The sequence below is a fragment of the Perognathus longimembris genome, chromosome 4 (assembly GCF_023159225.1).
Source record: "Perognathus longimembris pacificus isolate PPM17 chromosome 4, ASM2315922v1, whole genome shotgun sequence".
In the NCBI taxonomy this organism is placed as follows: Eukaryota; Metazoa; Chordata; class Mammalia; order Rodentia; family Heteromyidae; genus Perognathus; species Perognathus longimembris.
Genome location: NC_063164.1, coordinates 90389806 through 90401211, shown reverse-complemented (window position 1 = coordinate 90401211; position 11406 = coordinate 90389806). Strand labels below are relative to the sequence as shown.

Below are 11406 nucleotides of genomic sequence, written 5' to 3'. Positions count from 1 at the left end.
GTTAGATATGTGTATAAATCAAATAATTAACCCTGAAGACACAGTCTATTGTCATACAGAAATTATATTCTAATACCTGTTTTGGTGTAAGAGTTGCTGTTGATAGTTACGAATCATCTGCCTATGGTCATCTTCATCAGAAATGACAGTGCTTGATGAAGAATCAGTACCGACCTAATAAAAGACAGTTAATTAGAAGGCAAAACTCAGAAACAAATACTAAAGTTTTTTGTTAGTCTTGGGGCTTCAACTCAGGGTACTGTTCCTGAACTTCTTTTGCTCAAGGCTAGCACTCTACCACTTTAGCCACAGAGCCACTTCTAGCTTTTTCTGAGTAGTTTATTGGAGTCTCATGAAATTTCTTGCCCAGGATGGCTTTGAACCATGATCCTCAGATCTCAGCCTCAAAAGTAGCTAAGATGGCACCCAGCTAATTCAAAAGATTAATAAAAGCAAAAGCAAAAACAAAGAACAAGGCTGGGGATATGGCCTAGTGGCAAGAGTGCTTGCCTCGTATACATGAGGCCCTGGGTTCGATTCCCCAGCACCACATATACAGAAAATGGCCAGAAGTGGCGCTGTGGCTCAAGTGGCAGAGTGCTAGCCTTGAGCAAGAAGAAGCCAGGGACAGTGCTCAGGCCCTGAGTCCAAGCCCCAGGACTGGCCAAAAAAACAAAAACAAAAAACAAATTAAAGTTCTATAATTATACATTTCTATGTAGCCTTTTCTTTTTCACTTTTGGCCAGTCCTGGGGCTTGAACTCAGGGCCTGAGTGCTATCCAAGGCTAGCACTCTACCACTTGAGCCACAGCTCTACTTCCAGCTTTTTTGGAAATAAGCGTCTCATAGACTTTCCTGTCCAGGCTGGCTTCAAACAATGATCCTTAGATCTCAGCCTTTTAAGTGGCTAGGATTGCAGGTATGAACCACTAGTGCCTGGCTTTATTTTTTATAAAAAGATTGGAAATTAGGACTGGGAATATAGCTTAGTTGTAGAGCACTTGTCTAGGTTTGATCCCAAGGACTGTAATAATAAATAAAAATAAAAGTGTTTTAAGAACAAACAACAAAAAACCCTCACCCAAACTGATAATAGTGGTAATGGTTACCTAACTTTGAGCATGCGTATGTGTGCGCGTGTTGCGTGTGTGTGTGTGCGCAGCCCAGTGCAGTGCATATATATATATATATATATATATATATATATATATATATGAATGCCAGTACCTAGGAAGCTAAGGCAGGAGGAACACAAGTTTAAAGCTCCCTTGGGCAGGCTAGGGCGATAGCTGTGTTTGAACAAAACACAATTAAAAACATTGGCACTTCTATATAAAAGAAATGAAGTAATCTACTTTAGTGCTGAGTCTAAAATCTGTACATACATATTACATAAATCATGGCCATGTCTATGTTGGTACCCTACTGAAACTGAAAGAAAAAGTCAAACTTATTTGTGTATACAGATAACTTTAATGACCAAAACAAGCTTATTAAATGACCAAATAAATGTAGGTGAAGGACATTTTACATTTCTGAATATTATGACTGCTCATATTTTCTTGTGCTCCCCCCAATAGTTTATGTAGGAAAGACATTCCTTGCATCCTACCTCAGGCTGCAGAGTCCTTTTTCTTCTGTCTTCTTCCAGCTGAGCCCGGAAACAATCGGTTTCCAATCTTAACTTTTGTTGTTCAATTTGTGCCAGTAACTCCAACTGCTTTTGCTTTTGAATTTCTATTTCCATTATCTAGATAAGAATACCACTGATCTGTTAAAAAAAGCTTATACAAAAGAAAATTTATTTAAACTTAAAATAGGTTTAGGCCATATGTAGTAGGTCACACATGTAATCCTAGCTATATAGAAGGTAGCTGTGGATGATTAGAGTTCAAGGCCAGCAAAGATCAAAAGGACACCATCTCAACTAACATAAGGCTGGGCATGATGGTGCACATCTGGTATCTCAGCTACTTGCAAAGTATAAATAGGAAGATTATGGTCCAGAACAGCCTAAGCAAAAAGACCCTATTTGAAAAAAACAAGGAAGTCAGAAAGGGGCTGGGGATATGGCTCAAGTTGTAGAATATCTGTCTACAAAGGCCATGAGTTCAAACCCCAATACCAGGAGAAACAGGGCTCATGACCAGCATTTTATTTGTTACTAGCAATACCAAAGGAGGCATGTGAAAAAAAAAAAAAGAGGAGAAAAGCTTAATGTGGCAGACAGAAAAGAGGAAATTAGAGCATTTATTACTTGTTTTTCTGGGAGGGCCGGAAATCAAGATCACCACTGAAGAACTGCTTCCAGAAAAGGTGCAAGCATTGAGAAACCAAACTCTATGTTTACTTCTTTAATTTATAATGTTCCCAGTATGTATATTACTAAAGAAATTAAATGCTGAGGCCTCCAAAACCGATTTGACTTCTTAGGGACAGTGGTTAAGTACAGTAGCTATTTGGAAGTCAAAGGACTAGTCTCTTTTGTTGTCTGCCAAATGCAGCACTTAGAGTCCTGCTTTGCAAATATTTACTGAATAAGTAGAAAAGGGCAAACATATGTAGTTTTATAAAGAGCACTTGAAGAGAGAGATAATGAAGACTATCTCAACCTGAGATTTTAAATATTCAGGCAATAGTGGCTATGGCAGAGTTACTGATTTCTTCCTTATTTATTCTTCATCACAGGGGCCACTGAGCTTAGATTATGTGAGGTCTGTAGCACATCTAGTACTGTACTATTAATGTGAATCACTAGCTACATGTGAATAATTATATTAATTCTAATGTAAAATTTAGCTCTTCAGTCACATCTTAAATGTTCAACAGCTCATGTGGCTAGCAGTATCCATATATGACAGAGATGTGTGACATTTCTATCATGATAGAAAAGTCCTATTGTACAACACTGTTTTGTAATAGATTAGAAGACATTTGAAAAGGAATAATGAAGCAAGACACCTCTAACTCTAGCTATTCAGGAGGCTGAGCCCTGGATGACCAATATTCAAATCCAGCCCTTGTAGCTAAGACCACCATACTCTATCTCCAAAATAGCTAGCAAAATAACAGAGGAGAAATGTGGCTCAAGTTGCAAAACACCAGCCACAAAGGTTCTAAGCTCAAGCCTCATGCCATAGATAGATTTGACTTGTAGAATTCCCATTTCCCAGTTGTGTTTTTGAAATTGGCTAAGTAGTAATAAGCAAATTCAAGTTAATTTGCATTAAAACCATTTATTAAAAGTAGAAGAGACTAGAATTTTAGATAAGTAGCTGAATTAGACAATTTTTCTTCTAAGCCAGGTGTTGTAAACACACACCTGTAATCCCAGCACTCAGAAGGCTGAGAAAGAAAGACTGTGAGTTCAAGTGCAACCAATGATATAGAACCATGTCTCCAAACAAGAAACAAACCAACCCAATTCAAACCAACCCAACACAAACCAAAAATAACATAAAAACCACCTCCTTCCTCCAATTAAAGGAGAATGAGGAGGCATGACAATTTGATGCAATACATTATCTCCAGCTGGGGGTTTCCATACCACAAGAAAAATATAATAAAATAGCTGCCAGTTGGTTGAACTTGAAATGAATAGTAGGTTCAAGTACTGGATCAGTGATAAATGTCCTGTATCTACTATCTGTAATTTGGCTAGATAAATGGGTATCTATCTATAGATATGGATATGGATATAGATATAGATTTATCTGAATTTGAAGTCTGGTGCTCCTAGTCCAGCCTTGACTACAAAGCAACGTCAAGATCAGTCTGGCTAAATATTGAGACTACCTCAAAAGAACAACAACAACAAAAAAAGAAGAGATAGGCTTGTGTCAGTGGTTCCTATCTGTAATCCTACCTATTCAAGAGGCAGAGCTCTTAGAATCACAGTTCAAAGCCAGCCCAGGCAAGAAAGTCTGTGAGACTTTTATCTTCAATTAACTACACAAAATCCCTAAGTGCAGCTTTGGCACAAAGTGGTAGAGTGCCAGTCTTGAGCAAAAACGCTCAGAGACAGTACCTAGGCCCTGAGTTCAAGCCCCAGGTAGAGCACCAAAAACAAGCCAATGAAACTCCCCAAACCCTCAAGAGGCATGATCTAGGTGGAAGGTTTAGCACAACAAGTAGAGCGATTGTCCAGCAAGTGTATCCCCTGCACTGCAACCAAAAACAAGCAAATAAATCAATTGCTTTAAAAGATTATTTTTCAAAATCTTTTGGGGTTACACAAAGACCATCTGGCTGTCTAGCATTATGGCAAGGACTTAGTAATTCAACAAGTATTTCATTGGGCACTTACTATGTAAGGCATTGCATCAGAAACTCTAGGATCAATTGATCTTTTTAAAGAAAATACTAACTTAAAAAGACTTATAAATTTTATAGTAATACAAATATAAAATACAAAGTAGACACAGTAAGGGTCAAATAAATGAGCAAAGACAAAATATATTTTATCAGCTAAATATCTATGCAAGACAGGTAGGAAACATGACATCAAAATTAGCTAGACAGTAAGACAGATTACATGGGTTAAACAAAATCATAGTATCTAGAAGAAAATAAAATTTCATATAACCTGTTTCTGCTTTGCTGATGTTCTAACTCTGACTGCTTCTTCTTGAGGATGAAGTAGAATTGAGCTCTGAGCGACAGCTGTGCCAGGTAGAGTCTCATCTACTTCTATGACAATGCCCAAAAGAAAAATCAGTTTCAATAACTTAGAATTTTGATCCCACAACAACACCCTGTCATGCATTTATTATATATCTTACTAGGAAAAACACCTACAGAGCCTACCAAGCTTAATCTGAGGATGTGATAAAAAACAAACAAACAAATACCTTGTTCTTTTTCAGTGTCTGTATGGCATGGAAGTGATTTATCTTCACTAGAAAGTGGTCCAGACTCAATTGTCAGCACATCACTTTGGATGACTGTAATAGATCATACCACTGTTACTATAACCATCTCATCACTGTCAAGCTTAATGGGAGCAAAAATCACAAAACTGACATTCAAAGTAACCATTGAATCTTAGTCTACCTGAAGTGAACCACTTCATTAAGATCTGGTCACCTTCTTGATGATCAGATACATTACCCATCAAACCCCAGGTTCTTATGGCAATGCAGAAGACTAAAATCACCAACAAGGAAAAAAATAAAGAACTGGTTTAAAATGTATGCTGACAGTTTTCAAACACAATGGGGAAGCATTAAAAAAAAAGCACAGAATAAGCAAAGTATCAAAGTTAAAAAAGGGAAGCTAAGTAAGAGTCTTTGGTATGTTTAAATGCAAAGATTTTTTTATTATTTGTGAAGCCAGGACACTGTGTGAAGAAAGTTGAACAATTTACTCTCATCATATGAAGGTAGGCAGATACTCTGTTTGAAGCACTCACTTGTTCACTCATTCATCGTTTGGCACTTAGCCATTAAGGAAACTGTGGTAAATGAGAACAAGCTTCCAGGGATAATTTTAACAGGGTAAAAGGAGGGACAAGTTCTTCATATCATTATCCTGGAAAAACTTAAGAGTTACACAACAGAATGAATGTGTTAAAGATAATACTGGATTTGTGGGTCTGATCTGTTTTCTTGGAAGAAATCACCTTTAGGCAGACACCTGATAGTATAGAAGAATCAGGTTATATAAAAGGCCCTGTGAAAATAAAGCTTGGCTTGAAGAACTGAAGGAGGAGAGCCTTCAGGTTCTGAGCTCAAGGCTAGTACTGGCAGGAAAAAAAAAGGGGAAATAAAATACTTTGCCAGCAGAATACACTGAGTAAGTGGGATGCATCCCTACAATTCTGGTTATACAGGAAGCCAGAGCAGGAGGTCTGCGGTCTCTGAACCATCTCTTGACAGAAAGCAGCTGGTTCTAAGCGACAGAGAGAAGGGGAACCACTGCTACCTGGCTATGTTTGTGTGTGTGCATGCTAAAAAGGAGAATAGCTGGTTGGGGGCACCTTTCTCTTCACCTGTGACAGGATGGACAGGGTAGGAGGTGGGGGAAAGAACCGAAAGAAGATCTGTGTGCATAAAGTATAGTCAGGAAAGGGGAAGGATGAAGCACCGTGAGAATAAAGAAAGCTTGCTCATACAAAAGAACTCAATTATGTATTAATATAAAGGTTCCTGTAATTACTCAGATGGCTTCCCTCTTCTCACTAAATTCTTTCCATGTCTATGGCTTTAAACATTACACATGTCTGCTTTCTCAAATCATCTCTTGATTTAAGCTAGTCAACTAATTCAACCAACACTAATTGGGCATCTTTAATGAACAAAGCACTAGGCTCTGGTAATATAGCATTCAAACATAGCAAACATATACTGACTCTGGCCAGGCGCTGTTGGGTCATGCCTATAGTCCTAGTTACTCAGGGGGCTGAGATCTGAGGACTGTGGTTCAAAGCCAGCCTGGGCAGGAAAGTCCGTGAGACTCTGATCTTCAGTGAACTACCCAGAAAAAGCTGTGGCTCAAGTGGTAGAACACTAGCCTTGAGCAGGGACAGTGCTCAGGACCTGAGTTCAAGCCCCAGGACTGGAAAAGGGGGGGGGGGGAGTGGGGGAAGGGGGGAAAGATCAGATGTGCTGGTGCATACTCCTGCAGGCAAGGAGGATCACAAGTTCAAGGCTAGGAGTAAGCCTCTCTCAAAAAGCAGAACTGGGTGCCAGTAATCCTAGTTACTCAGGAGGCTAAGATCTGAGGATCTCAGTTCAAAGCCAGCACAGCAACACAAATAAGACATACACTTCTCTCCAACTAACCAGTAAAAGGCTAGAACTTGAAGTACACATCAAGTGGTAGCCCTTTAGCTGTGAGTGAAAAAAATTACTCAGGAAAGAAAATCTTGAATAGACAAATGGAATTGCATCAAACATATCAAAAGAAACAATTATTGGAATGCAGACATAGCCTACAGAAGGGAAGAAAATCTTCACCAACTATCAGATAGGGATATCTAGAATATACAAAGAACTAAAAAAAAAAAATCCAAAACACAATCCAATTGAAAATGGGTAAATGAATTGAACAGACATTTCTTTTTAAAAAGTACTCAGTAGACACTAGGTGGAAAATGAACTATGTATGCAACTTGTGGAGAGACAGGAGGGAAAAACTGGGAGAGAACAAAGGAAGATGTGACACTGTCCAAAAAGAAATGTACTTATTACTTCACTTAAGAAACAGTAACTCCTGTGCAACATCTTAATAACAAAATTATATTTAAAAAAGTAGAAATGAGAAACAGTAACCCCTGTGCAACATCTTAGTAACAAAATTCTATTTAAAAAAGTAGAAATGGCCAATAGGTATATGAAGAAATATTCACCATATGAGCCATAAAGGAAATATACATAAAAATTACACCAAGAGCCATGCCCTGGTGGTTCAAAGCTATAATCCTAACTACTCAGGAGGCTGAGATCTGAAGACAGTGGCTCAAAGCCAGCCTAGGTAAGAAAATCCATGAGACTTTTGTCTCCAATTAACCACTGAAAAACAGGAAGTAGAGCTGTGGCTCAAAGTAGTAGAGCACTAGACTTGAGCAAAAGAGCTCAGGGGACAGTGCCCAGGCCAAGTTCAAGCCCCAAGACTGACAAAAATAAAAATAAAAAATTATAATGAGATTCTATCTCATTCCATTCAGAATGGCAGTCATTAAGAAAACAACAGCAGGGCTGGGAATATGGCCTAGTGGTAGAGTGCTTGCTTCATATACTTGAAGCCCTGGGTTCAATTCTTCAGCACCACATATATAGGAAAAGCCAGAAGAGGCTCTGTAGCTCAAGTGTTAGAGTGCTAGCCTTGAGCAAAAAGAAGCCAAGGACAGTGCTCAGGCCCTGAGTCCCAAGCCCCAGCACTGTCAAAAAAAAAAAAAAAAAAAAAAGGAAAAAGGAAAATGAAAAAGAAAAAACAGCAAATGTGAAGATGTGCAGGCTAAGTGTATGTATGTGTGTGTGTACGCACGTGTGTGTGTATTTTTTATACATTGTTGAAGGAGGTTCTTTAAAAAAGTAATAAGAGTTCTACCATATGATCCTGCTATATCATTCTTGGGCATATACCCAAAGTAATGTAAGCACATAATACAAATACCTATACATTTATATTCACTGTAATACTACTCACAAGAGGCAAGTTATGGAATCAGCCTAGGTGTTTATCAAATGGATTAAAAAATTGCAGGGGCTGGGGATATGGCCTAGTGGCAAGAGTGCTTGCCTCGCATACATGAGGCCCTGGGTTCAATTCCCCAGCACCACATATACAGAAAACGGCCAGAAGTGGCGCTGTGGCTCAAGTGGCAGAGTGCTAGCCTTGAGCAAGAAAGAAGCCAGGGACAGTGCTCAGGCCCTGAGTCCAAGCCCCAGAACTGGCCAAAAATAAATAAATAAATAAATAAATAAAGATTGCAGTATATGGGGCTGGGAACATTGCCTAGTTGTAAAGTGCTCGCCTCGTATACATGAAGCCCTGGGTTCGATTCCTTAGCACCACATATATAGAAAAAAGCCGGAAGTGGAGCTGTAGCTCAAGAGGTAGAGTACTAGCCTTGAGCAAAAAGAAGCCAGGGACAGTGCTCCGGCCATGAGTCCACGCCCCAGGACTGGCAACAGAAACAAAACAAATAAAACAAAAAATTGTGGCATACATATTACTATGGAGTATTATTTGGTCATTTAAAAAAACACAAAAATTATGTCATTTATACAAAAATGGATAGAATTGGAAATCATTGTGTTAAATAAAATAAGCTAAATACAGAAGGACAATTATGGCATATTTCATTATGTAGAAGTGAGATCACAAGGAAAAATACTGGACATGAACATAAATGGAGGATTGTTGTGGAAGAAGGAATTAGCAGGAAGTGAAGAAGGAAAGAGAGGGCAAGGCAGAAGGAGAGTAGAATTGAAGTACATTGTATACAAGTAGGAAAGGTCATAATAAATTCTCTTTGGTATCCTTGCACTACAGCTCATGGCCAGGACCACTGATTCTATACATATAGCATTCCACTGTTGTCCTAACAATGAATTACTGAATCATGTGTTTCCCTTCTTTGCTGGAAAAAATACACATAAACCAATGTGGTTACTGATCAGGGAAAAAACAAAGCAAAAAAAACAAAAACAAAACTGCAAGGATAAAAAGTCACAGAATCTGGGAAAGGGGAAAGCGAGGAGAATGACAGAGGGGGTAATTGTAATCAGGATACATAAATGGACATGTTAAAATAAAACCCTATTGTATAACTAAATTGTTGCTAAGAAAAAAGTAGAGGAGTGAATATGATCTAATTATTACTTTTTATTTTTTATATTTGTGGGTCATAGTGAATTCAGGCCCTGGGCACTGTCCCTGAACTCTTTTGCTTAAGGCTAACCACTTCAAGCCACAGTGCCACTTGTTTTCTGGTGGTTAACTGGAGATAAGAGTCTCCTAGACTTTCCTGCTTGGGCTGGCTTTGAACCATGACCCTCAGATCTCAGCCTCCTGAGTAGATAAGATTACAGGTATGAGCCACCAGTCCAGCCATCAACTTATTTTATATGAATATGATATATCACAACAAAGACCTCCTACAAGTAATTAATATATGCTAATAAAGGCAAGTGGGGGCTGGAGGTGTGGCACCGGTGGTACATACATGTCAAGCAAGTGGGCCAGTGTAATAAGGTCTTGAGTTGAAACCCCTGTATTGCAAAAAGAAGAAAGGCATGGACTCTATGGTTTCCCTCATAGGGAATAATTAGCACAGGTTTAGGCTAGTCACAGCAGAGGATCACAAGAGCCCAATAGCTATGCCCTTAAGAACACATAAGATGATGCTAAGTGAAATGAACTCCATTTTGTGGAAACGAGTGTTATATCACTGTTGTAATTACTATCAACATGCCATGTGAAACCTTAGCTTCTTTTGTTGATGATCCTCTTGTATCCCCTTCCTGCAGTTGTCCTGGCGCTATTCACTGTATCTCGTGTGAGTACCCTGGACACTGTATATACTGGTATTAGAACTAGGGAAGTGAAAGGGAATATCAAAATCGAGAGACAAAGACTAAAAAGACAAACGACTCCAAAAGCAATACTTGCAAAACCATTTGGTGTAAATCAAGTGAACAACTCATGGGGGAAAGGGAAAAGGGGAGGGGAGAGTGAGAGAGGAGGTAACAAATAGTACAAAAAATGTACCCATTGCCTTACATATGAAACTGTAACCCATCTGTACATCATTTAGACAATAAATAATTATTTTTTTTAAAAAGAAAGGCATGACAAAAAAATCTGTGTGGAAGAAAATAAAAGACATGGACTAGGCATGGTGGCTCAAACCTGTAACCTGAGGCCAAGAACAACTCTGAAAGACTCCATCTCAGACAATGGCTGGGTGTTATGGCACATACCCATTATCCCCGCTATGGGGTCTTTTTTTTTTTAATTTTTAAAAATTTATTTGTCAAAGTGATGGACAGAGGGGTTACAGTTTCACACATAAGGCAGTGAATACATTTCTTTTTTTCTTTTCCTTTTTTTCTTTTTGCCAGACTTGGGGCTTGAACTCAGGGCCTGAGCACTGTCCCTGGCTTCTTTTTGCTCAAGGATAGCACCCTAGCCACTTGAGCCACAGTACCACTTCTGGCTTTTTTTGTATATGTGGTGCTGAAGAATTGATCCCAGGGCTTCATGTATGTGAGGCAAGCACTCTACCACTAGACCACATTGCCAGTCCCTGCTATGGGGTCTTACATTGGCACAAGCTTGTTATCCCCAGCAAGACAGGAAAGCACAATTAGGAGGATCAGAGCCCAGCCAAGCATAGAGACCCTACCTTGAAAATAACCAATGGATACCTATACACAATGGAATACTACATAGCGATTAGAAATGGTGAAATATTGGTATTCGCAGGGAAATGGTCAGAACTTGAACAAATAATATTGAGCGAGACAAGCCTAGAACACAGAAAACAAAGGGGCATGATCTCCAATATATGACTGTTAAGGTGGGGGGAGGGGGAGACAGTAGAGACCAGGTCTGTAAAACCAAAAACCTCTTGTCAAATGGTATTTCCCACAGGTTTGGGTCAGCAACCCTACATTATGTAACTAAAACCAAACAACTACTCAACATATAAAGGTCAAAAATAGACCTCTCAGTGGATCACAATAGCTCAAAAGCTATGTATGTACGTTCATATAAGACTATTGTCGATATATTGTCTATTGTAGACATTACATTTAAAGCACTAGGTGAATTTTCTTTGGCGTAGGCCACATGACTACTATATATGTTCTTGGTACATTGTGTATTGTATATATGTCTACCTGACCTAGGGAAGGGAAAGAAAAACATGGTGTAAGATAGCACAAGAAATGTACATA

The 11406-nt window shown here is 38.9% G+C and overlaps 1 protein-coding gene across 1 annotated transcript in view; it reads right to left on the bottom strand.

Annotated features, from left to right (window-relative positions):
* The window catches only part of Cep295 (centrosomal protein 295), a 62683-nt gene that overhangs the window by 21628 nt on the left and 29649 nt on the right, over positions 1–11406 (bottom strand). The window contains exons 11-14 of the mRNA XM_048345628.1: positions 4852–4944; positions 4587–4690; positions 1614–1751; positions 77–174 (exon numbers count right to left, since the gene is read on the bottom strand). Coding sequence (XP_048201585.1) covers positions 77–174; positions 1614–1751; positions 4587–4690; positions 4852–4944 — 433 coding nt within the window. The remainder of the gene's footprint in view (positions 1–76; positions 175–1613; positions 1752–4586; positions 4691–4851; positions 4945–11406) is intronic.